We start from the raw sequence: 23584 nt of genomic DNA, 5'->3' as shown, positions 1-23584 counted from the left end.
GAGAAAGGATTCACAGTACACTCAGGAATATACTAGTCACTGTTCTTTAAAGTAATGTTGAATCTTCTTTGTCAATGTGCTGCTGTGGTAATGTACTGCTAGTTTTCAGTGATGTGGTCTGTGGTACTTTAAAATGGATTCAAATCTGATCTTCATTTCAGAAAACTACTTCCAAACTACTATGGCTGCTACTAGCCCTACTTATGGTGAGATTCGTAGTATTTACTGTAATAACAATAATATTAAGAGTATATTACATATGGTTACATTAGGAAATGAAATGACTGCAGCCTTTGAAATTTAGAGAAAATAATCTATGTTTAATATTTTGAACACTCCTTGGAAAACACCCATTCGGAGAGTCTATATATGCTGAAATCTGACCTTACACCATATATTTTATTTAATGCAGAGTAGTTCAAAAAGCAATTCTTGCAATGTTTGAAAAGACAAAATTCCTTCTCCTCTGAAATAAAACAAAATCAGAAATTACTGTGGTGTTTTTCTATTCAATCTTCCTATACCCTGTGTGAATAACTTACAATAAGTTAGGACTGAAGATTCCCTGTAGAATGTTTTTAAAGAAGTCTCAGAAACTAAGGACTTTGTATTAAAACATTTTGTATTTGATTTTACAGTCATTACATGGGCTTTGCGTGGTTCTCCCAAAGGAAAGAGTCATTCCTCAAAACTTTGGCCAGCTTTTCATTGAAAGGAGTGTAGAAGTTTCTGAGAATCTCTCTGGTGACAGGCAGCATGGGTCCGAGGTTTTTATCAGCAGGTCTTCTAGTGTTGGAAGCTGGGCTTTTAGTGATTTCTGCCTCCTTTTGCTCTGTCAGAGGGCCTGTTTTCAGCAAAAATATTTTTAAGGTAAACGGGTGTTAAAGGTGTATATACAAGGATACCACAAAGGAACAGAAAAAACAAAATATAAGAAATAAGTAGCCTTAAGATCCTGTACATAACAGTCCTGTGATTTTAGTCAAATTCAGGGCAAATGCATATGCATTTCTCAATCTGAAGTAATCACCTTTAAGCAACCATTCAGCAACCTCTATACATTTTAATTGCATATTTAAATATTCACATCTTTGCAGTTTGAAATTACACCTCTATGAAGAACAGAAGTGGCAGTATCAATGAGAACTGCATGTGGGAGGACATGAAACTTTGTTGAGGAAATACTGATTGTGTTCAGCACCTGTGGCAGTGATTTGTGGTCACACTGTGATCTGTAATCATTTGTGATCTACATTCAGCACCTGTGGCAATGATCACCAGATGCCCGAGCCAACTGAACTGGCTGCCAGAACTCTATTTCTAAGGCCTCCCGGGCTGACAAGCTCCTCACCCTGCCACGGAGAGTAAGCCCAGCTGCCCTACAGAGACTTCACTCCCACCACTCATCTCAAACACATAACTTCTTTTGCTGAGTGGAGAGTACAGTACTTCATGTCAAATGGGCTCAGGACTGTACTGTACAATGAGTCAGAGACATCTGCTAGCAGACAAGAATCTCACCACGTTAAACACTAAATTGCAGTATCCTGATATTGGTTTTTAAAATCAGTGTGAGAATGTAAGAATGCAATCAAGGAAAATAAGGGCAAGGGTGTTTTAATATGATGTAATTATATAGAAAGATTATATATATTTATTAACCCGGGTATTTCTCTGTTTATGTATACTGTATATTGACAGGGAGAGAAATGTCTTTATTAACTGTAATGCTAAATTTTACATACCCAAGTTGAGAAAGTCAAAGACTTTGTGCATTGTGTATTTCCGATTGGAGGCATGGTCTTCCAGACGAAGGACCAATATTTGATTTCTGTCAAAAACTGTGAGCCAGTCCAGTAAATAGATGATGTACAGTCCTACGTGTAACCTGACCTGCAAACAACAATCAGAGATTAAATATTAAGCATTAATGAACTGCAGACAATGTGATATTCAGGCATTTTGAAGAAATGCACACAAATAAATACATTTTAAATGGTGCAAAAATAAATCCAGAGTATATAATAATACAATCACTGCATAGTTGATCTTTTTACTCTTTTCATTTCCTAAGATTTAGTGATAATTACATGACCCTCAAATATATTCCAAACAGAAGGAAAATAATCATTTGTTTCAGCTTTTTATATGCCACGATGATCACCTATTGACTATATTCAAGTCCCATTTAAATAAGAATGTGAGCAGAGATACAGTGTCATCCATGTGGCAAATTGATTTTAGCAATTCTGGCTCAGGAGTACATCCATATTCCACAAAGCATGCATCACCAATCTCAGGCTCAAGGATGTGCAAAGAGATCTGTGCCATTCCAGAGAAGTCACCCTCACCTGCCTCTTACTTAGAAAGAATTACAAAGTACTTAATACAAAAATCAGAAATATCAATTTAAGATTAAGAGGAGGATCTTCTTGTTGTGCTAGGGTCCCCACAGTCTTGAGCAAGCTACTCAGCCATCTTGTTAAAGCTGTTACTCTGGTATCTTTCAGGTAGGAACTGTCCAGTATTGAATCAATCACTAGCAAGCAAAAAAGTTAGAAATGAAATGACTGCAGCCTAGTTTCCTCTCTTCAGTATCATCTATTGTGTTCTTATTACTACTTTTTTTTCACTGTAGTTCACAGTATTTCTAAATGTGAACAGAATGAAGGTGAAGTATACTATTTCAAATTTTCTTGTGCATTTATGCATTCTATACATGGATTGAAGTGCAAGTTATCGAACATGCTGATATTCATGAACATGAATATGATATCGTGATATCACGAATATCACTAATGTTCTGTGTACATTAGTTGCACAGAAGAAAAACAGAGCTGTATTATGAGCATATGTCCATAAAACAGTATACAATGAAAAATATGCTTTGGTACATATAAAATACATAAATACATATGGATATTGCCTTTAGTTTAATACTATCATTGAAGTGGTAACATAGCTCCAACTCCCAAATCTATTTCTAAATTGGAGTCTGGTCAAATTAACTGAAGCTTTAATCTTAATCCACCTCCAGTAATTAGTGGAAAAATTCTGTTGAAATTGTAATTATACAAATTAGCGTGGCACCTGTTGTAATATTCAGGTTGATTATTTTTTTATCCTACTGACCTTCAGCTATCACACTCAATTATTGTGTTCCTCATTTAAATCGGACTTCCAATTAGAAAGATAAGATTTAACGGCAGCATAATCTGACTGGAACACAACTCTGCTCTCTGAAATTCATCACGCAGGACTGAAACAGGGGCCAGGGTTCTAACAGAGCTTCCTCATTGCCATCTTTTCTCATTCCTATTTCTATTCCCTGTTGGCACCATGGAGACCCAAAGGTAGACTCTGTGCCAAGACTCACTGTTGGCACAGCATGCACTTTCCTTCACAAGCACGGCAAACAGGGCAGAAAAGGAGCGGCCTGTTTATTTTAACCAAGCACTCATTTAGGCTGCCATCTGTGCTAAGCCAACAAGGCCAAGGCCTGCACTCCTCACCTCTCTGTCCCAAACATCGTGTTAACCTTCGTTGGCTTTTCACTAGTGTGTGGTTTTAATGTGCTGCCAGTGCAGTGTTTTATGCAGTGCTGACTACAGTGCTGAGCTCCTGAAACTGACAGTAGCTTTTCTGTTTTCTTCTCCTTTTCTTCTTTTTATGTCGCTGTAATGGACTGAGTGTGAGACAAGAAAAAGCGGGGCTCTGTGCAAGTCCCACTTACAGGCATGGCGTTGTTGAGTGTGGTGTTATATACACAGGATCGCATTGAGAACTCCAGCAGGCACCCCTCAAACAGCTGCAGAGACTCAGACACTTTCTCGTGGAAATCCTCTGCAGACTTATTGGCAATTCCGAAGTAAAGGTAGTCTGAATACAGCCTACAAACAACAAAGAAGCACAGCAAATATTATTTCAAAATCTTCACTGTACATTTACAAAATATCTTAGGCAGGTTTAAACTTGGTGGAGCTTGGCTTGCCTTCATCTAACATTTCCATGTGTAATCCTGTGGAAAACTCACAAAGCGTGTGGGCAATGGAATTAAAGCCTATGCTTTAATAAATCAAATACTTTCCACTGGAGATCCACAGGAAACAAGATGTTTAAGAAGATTATAAAAGGATATAATCAATAAAATTCCTACACTTGAGCAAGCTAGGACAAAACAAGCTCAGCTTTCTGTGCTTCAGTTAACGTGGGCACACTGAGAGACATGAAGCAAAAAAAGAATAAGTGCAGACTGGCATTTGGATTTAGATTTTAGAAGCTATTGCATGGAGGGCATCGTTAGAAAAGGGAGAAATATAGGCTTTTACCGGCTCCTGACACCTTGACTTTATCTCCATCTTTATTGTGTTCAGGAAACCTCAAATATCCTGTTTTAAACTCTTCCTCCTTGCGACTACAGCTATCTTAAAGGAATAATAAAGCCTGCAATACTACCTCTCCACAGGGTCTCTGAGCATGATAATAAACTTGGCATTCGGTTGAACAGCGTGGATGAAGTCCTGGGTCAGAAATGGTGGTTCTCCGTCAGTGCTGTTGTCATAGAAATAGATCCAGGCATTGTTATCCCACATTGTAGAGGCACTTGCTTCCCCTGCAGAATACATCAGGTACAGCTTACTTCCAAATATACTGTAGTAAAAAAAAAAACAATGTGAATCCTGACAAAAACATCAGTGAAACTTCAGGTTTTTTTAAATAAACATGTCATGGTACACTTAATGTACAGATACATGGTTTTAAGAACAAGAATTGGCCTTTCAAAGCTACAGTTTATGCCACGTTTAACATTATGTTCTTGCCTAGAAGTGGGACTGATGACTTAATGTATGAAGAAACAATTCAATGTCATATAGAACTTTGACGATTAAATGAGACCATCTGAAAGATGGCAGCAAAGGATTTGCGAAGTGCAAATGTGGAGAAAAAAATGTCATTTTAAATGAGACCCTTTTTCTTGTTGAGTTAGCACTTTGTTATACAAGCTGTCCCACTGAATCCCAAATAAGCCCCTGAATTAAGTAATTAAACAATACTTTATGCCATCAGATCTTAATTCAAGCACTGATTCATCATGTTTTGAGTTAGCTGTGACTGGCTGTGACACTATTGTTCATTCTGCATGCTACACTATGGTAATGCAATATATACAATCCTAATTAGGTTCTGCAGCCAGCACAAAAGTGCATAGTCCATTACCATGAACAACAAATCTTCTTTATTTATGAAAGCAGTGTGAAAAAATTGTTTCCTTAAGTTAAAAAAGGAAAAAGCTCTTTATAGATTGCAGTAATTATTTGGTTTAAGTAATTGTAAATGTAATTGCCATTTTATGGTTAGGCATAAAAAAAATGCTCAATCTCAAGACTCCTATGGCCAGAAAACTGTGCAATGCAAAGTTAATCCCTATTAAAGGCTAACTTGGACAAAATCTATGATACCTCTAATTGTACAGCATGTTGTTCCACATTATGACATGTTGTTCTTAGATTAACAGCAGGTAATTTCATTTATTAAACATGCCCCCGGGAGTTTCTAGTACTGGGAAGACCAATTAAAGGTGCTTAAAGCAGGAGCTTGCTCTAGGAGACTAGTTCTGCTCATGTATTGCATACTCTTATACTGAGCCTCCAAGACTGTGCAGTCTGTTACAGCAGATCAATCATTAATATTTAGCAGGACTTTTGGCACGCTACTTAATCAGATGGATTATTTATTTAAAAGGGAAACAAACCGGTGAGCAAGTAATCTGTGTTCAAAGCGTGACAAATAACTCCTGACATATCAAAAAGGAATTGTGTGCATCCAATCAGTCTTTAATCAGTTTCTGCTGGTGTGCTGCATGTCAAGAGAGAAAGAGAGAGAGCAACTTCGACGGAGGGAGAGATTGCGAGAGACAAAATCTGACAGGGAATTTTATTTCACACACATCTGTCCAGTCTGATTTGCTTATTACAATAAAATGATGATTTCAAATCCCCATATATTATTTCAATTACCCTGACTACAGCAGTTACTACAAAACTCAAAGTACACATGTTGACTCCATCTAGAAGCCTGCAGTACCTTTAGCAGCTGTTCTGTGATTGAAAGAAAGGCCTTGTACTTGCTGAATACGCAGATTCAACAGAAATATTATAATAGTGGATTTATCCTTATTTCAATTTGGAACAGCAAATATTTCATACTACTTCAGCAAACGGGAATTACAAATGTTATTAAAGAGGCTCTCATTGAGAGGCATTTTATTTTATTCAATGAAGTTATTTTCATTTGTTAATTTCATTGTCAGGATTTCAGTTCATCTCATGCGTGTGTGTTTGTCTCCAAAATCTGTGGAATCTTCAAAATCATTTGGAAGAAAGAGGAAAATAAAATGAGGAATGCATTTTTTTTTCATGTGCAATAATTTAATTGCTAAGAATTCATCCCAGTGAAAAAAAAGTCTGGTCTTGTAAAACTTTTTTGTGGAATAATTACAACCCTAACTAATAATCACTTAAACAAGACTGCAGTCTAAAACGCATATGTGGACTTCAGCCACAAAACACGTTTTAAGAGCATGTAATTGCAGTCTGTAATGGAGATGCAGAGTGACTGTTCTTGGAAGGAAGGAGGTTCGGCAGGTTTTTATAGCACTCATCTGAAGTAAATGTACCACATCTGAGCTTGACTTTAAATAGATATTATGTTTAATTTGAAGTTTCTATTGTATGTTTTCTATTATTATAAGTTTATGGTTACATAAGTTCTTTCTTGCTGTTTGTTGCAATGTAAATATTTTTGGGTTTTGCTATTGTTTCTCCTATGATTGTTCTGCGCAATTTTAATTTTTCCATCAGGACACGTTTATGAATGTACACAAAGAAACCAAATCATATTTGCATTGTATTTATGTTCCTGTGTAAAAAATTCAATATACTTCTACGTCATTTCCTTCCAATTGGTTGCGTGTCATCTTTTCACATCTGATTTTTCATAGCATTCAGAAAGTACTCTCAGCTGAAATACCAACATAGACTTGCAAACAATACAATAGAAAAAAATATATACTAGGCACAAATAATAAAATGGAACACTCTCTCGCAACCTTTTGAAGTCAAACTAGAACGGATAGACAAGAAGTTAAATAACTAATCCTCTGATTCCAATACTTAAATCATATTCAGCTTTCACTAATACAATACATTTCCACATAACTCTCAGGTGAGCCACCTGGTGAAAAGACAGTTACTGTGCTTGATTGTCCCTATAAAAACACCATCTGAATAATGACACATCTGTAAGAATAGCTGCATATCTCTGTTAAGAAGTTTTCATTACAAGGGCTTAAGGAGTACAAGTGAAATGTTTCCTTCTTTCGAACACAGGAATGCAATCTTTTGAACTCATTTGCAGTAAAAAACATATTTATCTTGATAGTAAACAAGAAAGATAGGTTGTTGATATAAGGCTCCTAGTCCTTCAGAGGCAGAACCTGGAGGCACTAAATAATAAATCTGGAAACAACATTCACTATCGCCTACAGAGAATATCTACGATGGAAACTTTAAAAAAATGTAAAATGTCAAGAAAAAATGCACAACTTAATATTCTATTTTTTGTGAGATCTGTCCCACATTATAATCTGCAGTTAGGAAGCCCTCCAGTGTAATTTCACGGTAACAGTTCCTGTTTCTCCATAACATACACTAGATAGTTTAGTTTGCAGTTGTTCTGAGGTCACCCTCAAAGAGAAAAGTCATGCATCCTGAAATGCACAGTAAGCAGGATGAATTGCTGTGCACAAGCCATTCTGCAGCATTGACCTTTACAGAGATTTCACTACAGGAACACTTTGAGAAATCGAACGTAACATACAAACTATATAAAGTTTCCATAAGGTTTTTATAATACTTTAACAGAGCATAGCATAACTGAATGAAGGACACTGACATGAACGCTGGAAAAAACCTTGGAGAGACAAAAGGGAGATAAGAATTATTTTGTCATGCACATCCACTAGTGTATCCATTGTTCTGTTGATTTGAATAAAAATAATAATGACTTTCATCTGCAAAATATTTTCATTCTTAAGGATTCCAAGCACTTTATACAGTATACTGTATAGGAGGAGACTCATTTCACCAACCGTGGGAATGCAACACCAGCCTGGATGACTCACAGATACCATTCTGCACCTGCAATCTCATTACACAGTAGATTAGGTGGGGAATCGAGGAATTACTTCGCCAGATGAATTTAGACAGAGCAGATAGAATGAGCCCAAAATCTGAATCAAAGTACCAGGACACCAGGCTTAACACTCTTAGTCTTCAGAACAGTGTCATAGGATCTTTAATAACTAGTAATGGCTTTAGCTTATTGTCTCATCCAAAGTATGGCATCTTCTTTTAACCGTGGAGAAAAGAAAATCAATGGGGAAAGAGGAAAAAAATAACGGGTAGCAACAAAGGGACACAGTGGGATACTTTTAGAAGTGAAAGTATTTATTTCATTTGTATGACGCAAATAAAGGAAGGAATTTCAGAATTTACCAATGATGATGTTCCTCTTGTACTTGCTTCCAGATGAATTTCCCAGCAAATGATCTTGGATCTGATAAGCAGCGAGATCAAAAAGATCCAGGTAATCGTCCACAGGATATCGGTCATGGAAGCCCTCACTCATTCGAATGATTCCTACAGAAAATAAAAAGCATGTGAACTTTAGTTGCGGTGGTGCGAAGCATCTCAGTGTAGGAGTTCCTTTTTGTCTGCAGAGCTACTGAGTCATCTAGCTTTGACGTTCTTAAGGCTGCTGAGTGAAAGCTTATTAAAAAAGACTTCATACATGATAAAGGAAGCCAGTGAATTTAAGATTTGTCTTTCACAGTAGGAAAGTAATTTCTACACTCTTGAAGTAATAGCAAATTTGCTACTACACATTTAGTCTTCACCAGGAAAATTACACTGAAGAGCTGGAACTTTAGTTCTGGTTACTGCAAACATAATGACTCGTTTGTATGGTATATATACAGTACAGTAAATCACTACTAAATGCAGGAGTCAACAAGCCCAGGTAAACATTGTTTTTCAAAGTAATTACATGGCAATAAATCCTTAATCCACAATTACCAATCTTTAAACATTTGTGATTAGTAACTACAGTCAAAATACATGTAATTGGATAAGAATGATCTGCACCATTAAATTACTCTTGTGTCAGTTTAGATTGAGTTCTACTGTCGACATACACATTCCAACATTCTTGGCATGATCATACTTACTTTAAAACTATGAGCCGGAAGCTGAAATACTGAGCATTAACTAAATTTAAAAAAAATGGATATCCCAGGATATTACTCATCCAGCCGAACTGCTTGTTTATATACTGCAAGTAGTTCTGGGACGAAAGGTTGGGAACCATTGTACTGTGTCAAACAATTTATAAATCATATGCTAAAATACTGCATATCTCTGTTAAGCAGACATAATAGAATTCCCAATCAAGCCAATGAAACAACATTACTAAAAAGTGAAAGAGAACACTTTTGCCTTTTTAGTGCTGTGTTCTTTCTGTTTTCTTTGGCCTTGAAGCTTCAGGAAAAAAACAATCTTGAAATCATATTGCAGAGGTCAGTGGTTTATGATAACATGAGGGATGGAGGAAAATGTGAAAAATGTAAATATACCAGAGAAAGAATTACAATATTGATATGTACAACCCAGGAAACCCAATTTCTACTCAATGCCAAATAATAAAGCAATAAGAGGCAATGATTTATTTAAGACTTTTCTTTGACATCATTATGTTTGGGGAAGCAAACTTTTTTCTGTCTGGAATTTATAAAGAAAAGGACTGCCAGGAACAATGTTTATATGTATTTAATATATGACAGGCAGATCATTGAACTTCATGCTTTAGATTTAAATCATTAAGATTGGTCAGCCACTAATTAAACAGCAGCTAAAAAAGAAGCATGTTGAATTTCCAAAAAGTCTGTTGAGAAACGTGATAATTGACTGTGTATCAGGAGTTGATAACGTCTATGAAAAGAGGCAAAAGATGATCTGAAAGAAGGAAAATACTGTAAGTCTTGTGCTATAAACTGAGAACCAGGAGAAAAGGCTCCACCGTGCCTTTGTTGCTAGGTGTTGCTAACCTGAGAACATGATATTTAAAAATGTTGAATTTTCATCAAAGTAGACATTAGACCTTGTTACTGTACTGTATATGTTTCAGACATACAATACAGTACCTTAGTTATTTTAAGCAATGAGTGGAAGGGAAAAAAAAGACTTTCAGTACATTTACAGTATTTATAATTTTAATGTTATAAAAACTACCTAGAATCAACTTGTGTGGGAAGTAAAGGCTTCAAATTACTACACTAAATTGTATCATACTCTCAACATTTAAGAGAAAATATACATTCATTGCTAAATTGGAATGATGCAGTTGAAGTCCTCACACATTTACATTTTTTGTGTTTTTCAACAGTCTGAGCCAATAGAGTATTCATTTAGTGTTGGTTTTAAGTACTAAAAAACAATACATTTGACAAATAATAAAAACTGAGTTCTACAATAATAAGAAAACATAACTAGCCCTTCAAGGATGTTAAATGAGTAACTGTGATACTATACATCTCCTAAAGGTCAAATTTTAAAGTTTCAAAAGGCTGCAGAAAACTTCAAAGACAATCTGAGCTCAGCACCAACATGAACATCATGCTATTAATTAGGAAGCTAATTGTGCCCATGTCTAAGCCAGACAATGAATTCCTACTTTTATGGACTCCCACACACTTCTCACACAGGAATTGACAACCACAGTGGTACTGCTGGCATCTCCCCTATGTTCAAAGCTACTAAATTATTTAATGTCTATTTAAAAAACAGCTTTAGATGTTGAGGGCAAAATAAATTCTAAAAATAATGTGTCTTCCTAGATTATGCACAGGATCATTTTCTCTGCAGCATTTAAAGGCTTCCAGTAAGTTGACTGGCTTTGTGAAAAACTTCCCACACACAGACAAACCACTGCCAACAGCTGGAAGCACAGCAGTATCGGGTACAAACATTGAGGGGATGTACAGTAACTACACAGATCTAGTGCTATGGCCAAGTAGGGTGGGATTTTCCAACTTAGCACAAAACCCATTTCCAATGTTGCGTCATTTACTTGCTTATGCAGATCTTCTAAAATGACCATTTTGCAGTATCTCGGCCTTCCGACATACTGTAAAACGTCCAATTAAGTTTAATATACTGTACTAAACAAAAACCTTGGAAATAGATTTGCAAGATGTTTCTTTCTCTACTTACAGTACACTCAAATGAGTGTTTCAAATACCTTGCTTAAAATAAAATGGCTGTTGTACTCCAAGCGCCACATTGCCAGAATTTAAAAAAGGAACTCCAAGTCTACATACAGTAAGTAGTTTTTCTTACTCTCATTAATGTCCCCTTTCAACGCTCCAGTTGGTTTTCTGAGTTGGAGATGAAACATATTATTCAATTTAAGATACTCCATAAAAATGAATTGAGTGCTGGACAAGAGCTTCAGAGCAGCAATAATTCTCCATTTCTATCAGTTTGGAGCACCTATTCAACAAGACTCTTTAGGTGCAGCATATGACTTTTCGGGGGGTTATGAAACCATTCAATAGTGAAATCATTATCCTGCAGTTACTAATAAATAGAAAAGTCTATTTTCATAACCCATTAAGTCATTTCTAATGTCATGGTATATTTTATTAAGCCTATTATTAATTTAAAATAATTTGAGTACTGGATAATATTGACAGATTGTGCTGAACATCTGCAGTTTCTTACATTTTCTAAAAACATACAAAATACGCTTTATAGAAATCAATTGCATTGTTGTGAATTCTGAATAATATTACAAAGGTAAATCAAAGGTTTGACTATCACAGTGGCAGTTAAATCCCTACTTCAAAAAATGCTTTTCAATTTGTGAAGAAAGGAGTTTAATGAAAATACTGTGTTGCTTTCTGAAGGTTTTGTTACCTTCTAAAAGCAATTTGCTGAAGCAATTGCTCCGCAACCAAAATATATCACCAGTGTTAATATGCACATACTATACACTAGAGCATGTTTCTGTTGTGTGTGGGATTGTGAGAAATCAGTGGCATTAATAACCACCTTATTCATCTATTAGTAATGAATGATGTGCATAATAACTGTATAGTAATTCTAACTATTATGCACCATGTTGAGAACAAGAAAAACTGCTTGTTTGTGTTCCATGTCTGTCACAGGAAGAAGAGTCAAAATAGAGCCAGACACTACAGAGTTATCTTAATTCAGTTCTAGGGCCGAATCCTGGAGCTTATGCCGTGCATAACAATGAAGTGTACCCCACTGATAAAAGTGCAAAGGGGAATATGCCATGTTTTTAAAATTAAAAAAGTACCATGTATCCTGCTTTTCATATGTTTGTTTTGAACTTGAATTGTCATATGCAGTACAATGGTAAAAAAAGTGTTAGAAACCCGCTTTCTAGTAGGTGAATGTACACAGTAGCGTGAACGCAGGTAATGTACACATGTACACATTGTTAAAGCATGGCCAGGCAAAGTAAGCACAGTGTATTAACATGTTAAACTTATGGGGAAATAAAAGGTTTCAGAAGCAATAATAAAATTATCAGCAGACACAGAGGTCCTGGTGAATCATTGTGTCTTATTGCTTCAGCCAAGTTCTTATTTGCAAGAACCGGCGACGGAAACAGGAACAGGCATAGAAACTTAAAAACATAACGGAGCCAGGCACAACCAGGTCCTGGGCTCGCACCATTTGGAAATCAGATTCAGAGCCTCAATTGGCGAATGTGTCTGGCTTTTAAAGGGGGACAGGAAGGAGGCTGGGACAAGGGACAGGTGCGGGGAATAAGGCAAAGGAGGAAGGGCTGGAGCGCCCTTAAGAGGAGGAGTAGCGATCGTGACAGGTGTGTGAGCTGAAATGTGACCAATAGGACTTTCGGAGAAGAAGAAAAATGTTAACTGTGAACACATTTGGTACATCATCACATCCACATACATCCCTGTCTGCCTGTTTTCACCAGAACATGATGAAATGTGAATAGCTTTTAATAAGAAATAAGGGAGCAAACTAGGAATTAGGAAGTTGAGGAGATAATGCATAAAGGTCTGTGTGCTCACATTACTAGTACTTTAGCAGGGTTTTTTTTTAAACCAAGGACTAAGTGCAGGAAAGGATCTAAACAAGCTTGCAGATCAATTACATGCATCAATTAGCACTGGTGACTAAGAGACCAGTTGGAATGAAAACCGTCAGACACAACTACCACTCAGGACCAGGACTAAGATTCATCATTGTAGAGTGTAAAATACCGTCTCATCTTCATGCTCAAATCTCTCAATTGAGGCCAGAACAAATATTAGTTATACTAAAGTGCAGACTGCCATCAAGGTAAATAGTCCCTCAACTACATATCAGCTACAGGTGGTTATAAAATTGCTTATGTATCTATAATGTACAATTTCTCACAACTAAACCACAAAGTATAACCACATTGCTAATTTCAATTCGTATGATATATTGATAAAATAATGAAAAATGACTTTGGCTTACCAAATCTTTTCCTTGTCCACCAGTGTGGTTCTTTGAAGGTGGTAAACCTCACATCTGGGTGTAACCTTAGCCTGTCGTAAAGATCTGTAGTACCACATTTGGGCTGACCTATGATGTAGAAATATGGTAGACATCGGATGCGAAAGTTCTTGCTTTCATGGTGGTACAAGTGTTCCCGGAAAGCATTTCTCAGGTAATCAAAGACAGTTCGGAAACGCTTTGAATAAAGTGCATACAAGTTCGTCCCATATGGATCAGCAGTGATATTCCCAGAGTATTCTTCATACCAGCAAGGGTTTTTAACATTCTGAAGGAATTCATGGGGAATCACAGAAAACATCTGAAAAGTAAATGACAGTATATTATACATGCTGATATGAGGGGTAATTTATGTTGAGTTTTACACTAAATTACATTTTTGAATAGTACTGAAACTTGAAAGAAATTCTTCAATATGCTTTTTCATTAATACTATGCAATATAATGTAGTATGAATCTGACAATTAGAACTGAATTTGATAAGAAACTGAAGAAAACCTAACTGAACTGAAGTATAAAATGTATTGCAAAGTTTTTACTCATAGACATCTGAGATTATTTTGAAGATTTTATATTAGAATAAGAAACATTGAACAGAAATTCGATTTGTTTTAGCACAGGTCTGACTTCTCATTGACTTCTTAAACCTCAATGAAGTAACATTCCCTTAAAATAAAAAAAGATGATAACTGTGTTGTTCAACCAGAGAATGTGTTCCTCTCATTCCTATTTGCAGTTACATGGCCAAGCATATTTTGCATAAAAGCAGATTCCACGACTAGGCAGCCTAAAAAAGAGCAACAAAACTGTTTTTTAACAGAGTGCACTACGTGTTCAAAAATCCTGTTCCTTGGTGGTGAAAACCACTACTGTAACTGCCCTTTCCAATGAAAAAATATCAGCCAGCAGAAGTGAAACTTTATTCTCACAATGTTGTTCAGTGCAGAAGGTCCGTAATAAGGCAGTTTTTTTTACCAAAAGAGAAACATGAAAGTAGAACGAAATAAACTGAAGTACATTTTAAGTACTTTCATAACTTAAGCTGCAGCACAACTAAAGCACCTACAGTATATTCAGATTTTCCTTGTACTGCTGCTGTTATTTTTGTTCTTTTGAGGAGAGCAGGTGTGAAATCTTTAATAGCAAATATAAAAGTTTATTACAAAGGATCCATGAAGCATATACAAACACTTACTAGCATCGTGTTTCCAAAAAAAGGCTCCTATCTCATTTGTTATGGCTGCTATTTTTCTAAAGGTAATAATTTTACAGTAAAAAGCAGAGCAAACTAATGACAGAGACCTACAAACATGTTTCACAACCATAAGTGTTTTATCTCTTAGGAAATAAGGAAGGGTTGATGGCATTAGAAAGAACAACTTTGGCTTGGCTCATTAAAGTAATAAATGTTTCCTTTTCCCAAATTTACATATACTGTATTATCTGTAGTACTGTACATATGTTTGTAAATTAAGTTAGAGACTGATTAACGATCCTTTGTGTATTTATGTGTATTTAGTCATTAATCTACTCTGTATTTACATCTATGGTTCCTATGGTAGCACAGTAGGTTTCAGCAGTAGAAATTTTAAACATCCTCTGGGGAAAGTACATCTCCATGAAAACCCACCAGACAACTTTAAGCTTTACATGTGAAAACATATACACATTTTAATACTCACATGTGGTTCATTTCTTAAAAGTTCTTTTAAGTCCGGCACCTGCCTGGAGGTGAATTCTATATTAGATTTGATCGTTTTTAGGACTAATTTTATGTTCACGTAATCCCTCGTGGAAGACAGGTTGAGGGGGAGGGACCCAGGGTTTTCCAAGGTGCTGAAGTGGTACGGTGAAGGGGTCAGCAAGAGCCCTTTCTTATCTCCAGTCAGAATGTATGACGCCATGATAAGAAACATAACAGTCAGCCCAAAGAAAATGCTGTACAATTTTGCTTTCTTAAAACACACCAATGTGCTCCATCTTCTATAGTTATCCCTCCTGACTTCTAAAATGGCAAATAAATTCATCTGGCTGCTGTCCACCTGGAACAAGAAAGGTTGCTTCCTGTAACTCTCTGAGCTGGAGCGGAGTAGCATGTACTTGTAGTCGGTCGGTGTCATTGCCAGGGCAGGATCGTGTCAACAGCTACTCTCTCGATCCCGGTTGAGGCCTCTGAACGCCACAGCTGGCTGGAGACTGTGCTGGAAAGGGCCAGGTGTTTCATCCATTCAGGAGTTTCTTAAAGATGCTTTTGGAAATCACAGGATCAGAACATCTTTTCTGTGCATGTCTTGTGCTACAGGAAAATAAAACAATTTGAGTTAGCAAAGGCAAGCAAAGTGTCTGAGATGTATGTCATGCTGCAGGGCAACTGAAAAGGAGAAGATACTTGGGAATGGGACTGACGTTCTTGTCAAGCATGACTTCCACAAAATGAGGTTTATGGTTGCAAGTTACAATTTTCCTGGTGACTGTAGACATAACACAATACCCCTAAATATAGACTCTGAAACCACTTTCCAAGAGATCAGAAGAGTTGTGCAATACATCCCTGCAAATGCTTTAGAAATTAAGGTCATATATGTTGTTCTCATCTGCATGTCAGATTGCACCGAGAGGTTTATCTGAGGCCATTTTACAAAGCAACAGATCCATTTGGGCTCTGGCAAGGTCAGGTTGGCATCTGGAACATGTAATCATGGGTGGACTAAACCAGGCTGATGGCATTTCACCTCCAACTGTTAGTAATCAAATGGATTAGTTGCAACATGTGTACCAGGAAGGTTTTTGTAAACTTCCTGGAAGTTTGTATTCATGGAAGCTGGTATCCATGATTGAAAATACGACAATGACACAATCACAGAATTTTTGGCTAATCCAAACAGCAAATTTGAATGAAAGATTGCATAAAATAAGTGTTAGGCATTTTCAAAGACATCACTGGGAACGTTTTGGTACTATATAAGGAACAGTTAAATAAAAGTGAAAAAAAGTTTATCAAAAAAATAAACACTCTACAGTATGTGTTTCCTGGCAGCAGTTTTACTTGCTATTGTGAGAATATCAAAGACACCAAATTGTAATCCGTAAATACTGTGTGAAGGTTTGATAAAAACTATATGGGCTATTACAGACTACTGTTTTAAAAATGAAATGCAATGAGGCATGTAAAATATAAAGTTTCAAAGTCAAAGTTAATAAACTGAAAGACTATTTCAATAATTCTGTACATTAATGTTGTCTACGTTCTTTGACCGATAACCGATAACTGATAACCAATGCTTACTGTATTTCCACAGAAAGTTCTGCTTTCCAAGTAACACAAATGATGCGGTGTTGTAACAATTCATTTTAAGAGCTGTTAAAATTTTGGAAATGGAATTTAAAAATGTGTTTCCAATAAATACCTTATGACTTCATGAGAAACATAGAATTCTTAAATAATATACAGAGTCTATGATTTGATTAAATGCCTTAACAGAAACAATGTTTACAGAAAAAAAAATTATTTCCGCTTGTGTTCACCGCAGTATATGACTATATGATACTTTTTGCTTTCCTGTGGTTTTAACACACTTTTAACATTCTTTGATTCCTCATGATTTGCACCGCTTTCATGTTTTCTTTTCTTATTTTTACAATTATTTCACTATTTGCTACAATTTACTTAGGTTTACCATGTACCACAGTGATTTTGTGGAATATTTAGCAGAATAAAAACAACAAGAGATATTCCATACCCTGGCTCTTCAGAATAAGGAGGATGTTTCATGCAACAGCTCATCTGTGGCTAAATTGAAGCCTTCTATTTTTACTGCTGAATGGCAAGTATACTCTTTGTCAATTCTTTCCCACCCACGGCATCATGCTGTAGACCTTTAAACATGGTGCCCTGAGGTTAAAACTGAAGAAAATATTCTGCCAGTGATTCATACATTGAAACTAACCAAGAGGAAGTGTGTTATGGTCACGTCTCCTCAAACTGCTACATTGCATCTTCCCATATCATGCTGATACATGCAAAACCTCAAAGCCACTGTCAACTACATACGTAATGTAGTCATTCCAGTAAGTATCATTCATTTTGAAACCTTACTGCCATAGTGCAGAAGCGCCTGTACACAAATTCCTTGGCCTTTCCTGCTTTGCTGCATCATTTTATATGTTAATTAAGCATATTCAGCTACTCTATGAAGAGCACACATCTTACTAGAAATATCTTGTACTATTATGGACAAGCAAAACAAGTCCTGATTTCACCAGCCTGGTGCCAGGACCATAGTAGGGTTATCATGACACCACAGTTATTGTCACCATAAATAGGATGTGCTCAGCATTTGCAGTGGATAAAACTGAAGACAAACCTGGGTGAAGTCAGACAGTGGTCAGCTTGGCATTGCCAACAATTCTCTGGAACTTTCTTCTTGAGTTGACATCAGTATTGGATGTTTTTAAACAGTTGCATTTTTGTTGGTGTTTTAAATATGGTATGCATCTGTAATGCTAAAGACATTCTGTCCAAAGATCATTAAGTGCAGGGAATAACTAGTTACTTGCTTTATTTATCCACAGGCACAGCAAGACTACCACACAAACACAGCCCACGCATAGCTCTAAGAAAAGGTCGTTTTGTTTTTATTTTTCATGGATAAAACACATTTTTTACATTACATTTATTCACTTTCTCATTCTGTATGCCCTTTTGAACAGGGGCTCAGAGTCACCAAAATTTCTAAGAATAAATGCAATTTTCCAAAGAATGCAATGTTTTGCCTTTGTTTTTTTCTTCTAAAGTTTTACCAAAGTGGGCAATTTCAGGTTAAATGAATTTTGGTGGCATTGACTCCTTTTTTGCCCTTTACAGTTTAAATCCCCAACAGCTCTGCACCACTTCCCTACCACTCTGTACCAGTGTCACAATATGGGAGGCCTGATAAGGAATGCTACTCCCAAGCTGCTTGCTACTTTTTTCCTACTTCCACCTTCCTGGGAGATAGAGAGCTTTCATCCTCATGCAAAGAAAAGCCATGTGCTGGGTGTAAATGGATTATATTATCAGAAGATGGGCATTCCACTCTCATCCCGTGCTCACGTCTACTGAGCCGTGCTGATAAAAACGGGAAGCCATTTGCAGGGGTTGAAAAAGGATGGAAAACGGAATCAACTCTCTGAGGAATGAATAATGGTTTTCCTATCTTCACTAAACTTATATTTTAGTACCTAGCGCTCACCTGTCTCCCCATTATCATCCACACTAGAGAATAGCTATAGGACAGTTCTCCCCCAAAAAATAGCTACATACATTTTTATACTACTTCATCACATTGCTCCAGATCTTATCTTGCGTTTTTCAAAGAACATCTTTCAAAGACTTATCAAAATTTGAAACGAAAGATAAATATAGCTTTTGCTACCTTGCTGATATTCAAATCTTACGTACAAAATCTGTGGAAAGTCTGCACATTTATTGAGCAGTTCTATAAACTAACATACGTTTACTGAACAAACCACTGCTTTGATACTGTTCTGAAAACAGACCTTTCCCATTAAACTGTTTATGAAATGTAGCCCAAGATGTGACATTTCAGAAGGTGGCTAATAATTCTGTGTGATGAAATGCAAGAGAAAATCAGTACATTTATTTGCTGTTCCAATATATACCTTCTTAAACATCAATGTTACAATCTTCTGTCTCTTATATTCAGCACAACAGGCATTTGCTTCACATACTTTTTAAGCTGATTTAAGTGTGCTCAGAATTACACACATTGTTTTTGGATTTTGACAAATGCTACCCCATGGAGTGAACTTATTATACAGACAGAGGAATAATAGATTGAACTATTTCCATAAAGTGCCCACGTAGTGCTACAGTATTTACCTCCAGCTGTGTCTTGAAATGCTGGAACGTGACACAGAAATCCTTATACTGTATATAATAAAACAGTAGCAATAGCCCCTCCAACAAAGCAGTAATGCTCAAGGCTTTGAAAAACTGATCTTTTTTAAAAATATATGTACAAGAACACTCTGGCCACAAAACCTTAACTACAGAACACTCTGGCCACAAAACCTAAACTACAATCAGGTACTGTACAATTGTTTTTCTATGTTAATGCTAGTCAAACACCTAGAGAACAGAAAAGTAATTGCAGTTTTAGATTGTAAATAGTAATGTTTTGCTGCTATCATTCTTCTTGAATAAATGGTAAATTCAATATTCCTGGAACATTACAACTAAGAATTCAGGACACAGGAATAAGGTCTTTTTGAAAAGCTTGTTTTTGGATTACGTTTTCTTTGCTTCTAAAAGATTATGAGATTAAAATACCAAGAATTCCTACTTTTCCACATAAATTTACAGGGTATTTCATTCAATGAAAAATATTATTACTGAATGATGCAATTTTCTGCTAAATTATCTAATTACCATAAAACTACATAGTGGACTTGTAAAGCACAGTCTTGGTTTTGCAGCAAGCCTGTATATGTTGTATTACCGTTTAAACCACTGCAGTTTACCAGTCAAAGAACCAGAGTGGTTTTGGTGATCTTTTTTAACAAAAGCTACTACAGTATGTATTTCAAAGAACACATGTTGGGGCTGTTACACAGCTACTCCGTCCTTCGTACAGTATGTTTCCAAGTGTACTAGCAATGCAGTAAGCAATTGTGAGGTTTTATACCTTCATCAGAAACTAAGAGGCAGTAAGCTGCATCCCCTATTGAAGTACCTCTGACCACTCTTCACCCTTCTGTGGAAAAACAGAATCCAAGGCTTTTAGGTACTGTATACTCATCTGAATCCTATCAGAGAAAAAAACAGGATGGACCGACCACTAATGGATGCATGGATAAAGAGATTTTTGTATATAAAATTACCTTTCAAGTTTTAGAATTGCTGTATATTGAATACCTTTCATCAATCTTTAAGATCGTTTGGCACTGACTTAAAATATTTTAAGACAGTCTGACCAATCCACGCTTGAAAAACATACAGCTCAAATTACTACTGCAGATTTAAATCAGAAAAGGATATCAGGTTGTTACAAGGTGCAATGGTTGTACATGATAAGGTTGGATAGTACATATGGGACTGAACCTAATAAGACAATTAATAGAAATTCAACCTAACCAAAACAAACTGCACGTGTCCGTTACACATATCTGCTTATTAAAACTGAATTTTAAATATAATTTTGTGATGTAAAAATATATCTAAGATTAATCACAATTACTATTGTCCTACGTGGAGTTTGTATGTTCATGTGGGTATCATCAAATGGCTCCAGTTTCCTCCTCCAGTCCACAGACATGCTGGCAGCCTATCTGGCTTCTGGGAAAATTGGCCCTGGTGTGAGTGTGTGTAGGGGTCTGGGCCTGTGTGTGCATTGTGATGGACTGGCATCCCATCTAAGGCGTTATGTCTGGTGCCTATTGCTTGCCGAGATAGGCTCCCGTTCCCCAGGGGCCCTAATTTGGATGAAATGGTTAGAAAATTGATGCTTGGATGAACATGACTATAGTTTGCTGGAAATGAAACAGACTGAATACAATGTTTTTCAGTTTTTTCAGCTCTTCTCAGTACTGGTGTGCAGTCATTTTGGATCAGAGAAACAAACAGCTTGCTCCTTGTTACAGTATTTCTCTTTTCAACAAAACATATTGATCCTATTGGTGTCTAGTCTAACAAAAAGGTTAGTTCAGCCACCTTGTCACAGAAAGTAATGACTTACTCAACAGTTGAAAATGAAAATTCTGCTTCATAAAAAGCACTTGGTATCCTGTACTTCAGTCTGGCAGACTCACATGGAAATTTTTTAACTTTGGCTTTTGCTACAAACAATGTATCAAAGACAATTTATGTTTTGCAAGCCTTTTAAACTATTGTTTATCGCTGAAAGAAACTTATGATTTTATTTGCAATGCAATCGTTTCCTTTTGATAAACACTATGCTGACTAATGTGAAGTCATCCACTTGGCAGATGAAAAAGTGGTCATACAAACCTAGCAATAAGAACAAGTTCCATTTCTGTCTTTCCTTCTATTTGTCTGGTCATCTTGTAATACTCTTCTTAGAGCCAGATGTTGAATAAGCCATACAGTATAAAAGACTAAACAAAATCAATGAGCAACAGTTAAATGTTAAATTAACTGTTAGTGTTTAAATTAAATTGGTGCAACAGTATCTGAAGAACTTGGTGTAACTTTATAAATATAGATTAAAGAAATGAAAATCTTCCATACACAGGCTCCATGTAGTTCTGAAATAATTTCATAATCTGGAAGTTTTACTAAAGTAGAACTGACCACATAGCTGGGACTGAGCCACATTCCACTGCACACTACCAGTCTAGGAGTCTTTGTGTGGCAAGCTTTCACAGGCTGCTTGAACAATACTTCTCAATACTTCTTCTAGTTTCATATTTCAGATTTTTTATATGACAGACCCCTTCTCTCTGTTTTATGATGCCCATATTACCTTGATCCTAACTACCGTACCTCTGAGATAAGATTGCACATCTTATTATACTGCCTCTTTGGGGGATAGCTCTCCCTACTCCCTCACTCATTCCAAGAAATTAGCTCTTCTCTGAGCATGTGCTTTAATCCTGCCCAGGAGGCTATAATAGATTTCTTTCCCCAGTTTCGGTCCTGATTGGTGCTCTGTCTAGGCTCCCCCTTCTCTCTAGAGGGTTGTTCTGCTGCTGCACACTATATGGTAGAAAATGCAATGCTCTCCTACTCTCCTAATACATTTTTCAGCCTGCTGGGACATCACCAATATGGAAGTGCTAGAAACGGCAGTTTTGCACCTAGCCACTGCCTCTCCTCTTTGAGTTCCTTCTCTAGATTTTCTCAAGTATTCCACTCTTCTCACTGGTGCTGCCTGAGCTCTGGCCTACTGGGATGAGGTGCCTTCTTCCACTACTTTGGATCTTTCTGACCTTTTGGAGGGTTTGTTTTTCTGTTTTTCTTTTCCTCCTAACTGCGATGTCCTAAACTGACAGAGCCCCATGCTATCTTGGCTGGTCCTGATTAGCTAGGGACTCATAGCTGTAAAAACAAAACAACATCTTTTGCACAGTTTCTGATTCCCAGGTGCCCCTAACTTAGGAGAACAAGTATCAGGTTTCTTTCCTTCTTCTCTGTAGTCTAGGTGCAGACTGGGGACTCTCCTCTCTGAGAGCCTCCTAAGTGTTCCTAATGAAATGAGGAGTAACTGATTGTGATTATATATTTCTGCCATTGCATTCTAAGGTGTGAATCCATTTAAAAAAACAGAGCCCACATCTAATGAAGATGGTGGTGTGCAGGACCACAGGCCTTCTGATGCCACTTTCCACAAGGGGACTTTGTCAAAACAGCCATTAATAAGCAATAGCAACAATAATAACAATAAGCAAATTAGCTCTGTGCATCAAACTGACTCAATTTCTTTCAATTATGTAAAACAATGTCCTTGGTGCAGCAGTAATGATGTCCCTTGATGTACCATACCCATGCACGTATGACACAAGGGGAAACTATTTTGCTAATTTACTTTGTTTGGTTGCTAGGGCGAAGGTGAATGATCCGAAGATCTCTTTTAGACACGTTTGAAAGTAGTCAGGGAATTCATTTGGTCCAGTCTCCCATAGCTTCCACTTAGCTTCCATTGTGTCCCTTACCCCAGTAGCTACAGCCCTTCCAGATGGATATAGGAGTACCAGCTACCAGCTTTGCTGGAGGTAACCCTGAAATGGACAAAGGGGTTTACACTACCACAGTCCACTTAATGCTGCAAAAACCAGGAGAAGCCTAAGCAAATTGTTTTAATTTAATGTATTCTGTACATGTACACAAAACCTCTTGCGAGAGAAAACCTTCTGCTCACAACCTATTTTTTAGAGTTAGTATTGGCTCATTTTTACCAGCCTTTAAA

At 36.7% G+C, this 23584-nt stretch overlaps 1 protein-coding gene across 5 annotated transcripts in view; it reads right to left on the bottom strand.

Annotated features, from left to right (window-relative positions):
* Window positions 1-604: 604 nt before the first annotated feature.
* The window catches only part of chst15b (carbohydrate (N-acetylgalactosamine 4-sulfate 6-O) sulfotransferase 15b), a 55318-nt gene continuing 32338 nt past the window's right edge, over window positions 605-23584 (bottom strand). For 4 of the 5 annotated variants that reach the window (XM_088635151.1, XM_088635148.1, XM_088635153.1 and 1 more), the window contains 7 exons: window positions 15341-15954; window positions 13620-13959; window positions 8556-8699; window positions 4456-4612; window positions 3734-3890; window positions 1746-1893; window positions 605-844 (listed from right to left, as the gene is read on the bottom strand). In XM_088635151.1, the coding sequence (XP_088491277.1) occupies window positions 642-844; window positions 1746-1893; window positions 3734-3890; window positions 4456-4612; window positions 8556-8699; window positions 13620-13959; window positions 15341-15778 (1587 nt within the window). In that variant the 5' untranslated portion in view covers window positions 15779-15954 and the 3' untranslated portion in view covers window positions 605-641. Of the gene's footprint in view, window positions 845-1745; window positions 1894-3733; window positions 3891-4455; window positions 4613-8555; window positions 8700-13619; window positions 13960-15340; window positions 15955-17398; window positions 17555-23584 lie in introns of those variants that run through there. The other variant, XM_088635149.1, reaches the window with a different exon arrangement.

The sequence above is a fragment of the Lepisosteus platostomus genome, chromosome 6 (genome assembly GCF_059453375.1).
Source record: "Lepisosteus platostomus isolate fLepPlt1 chromosome 6, fLepPlt1.hap1, whole genome shotgun sequence".
Classification (NCBI taxonomy): Eukaryota; Metazoa; Chordata; class Actinopteri; order Semionotiformes; family Lepisosteidae; genus Lepisosteus; species Lepisosteus platostomus.
The sequence above is the reverse complement of the archived record's forward strand: the minus strand, read 5'-3'. Positions and strand labels throughout refer to the sequence as shown.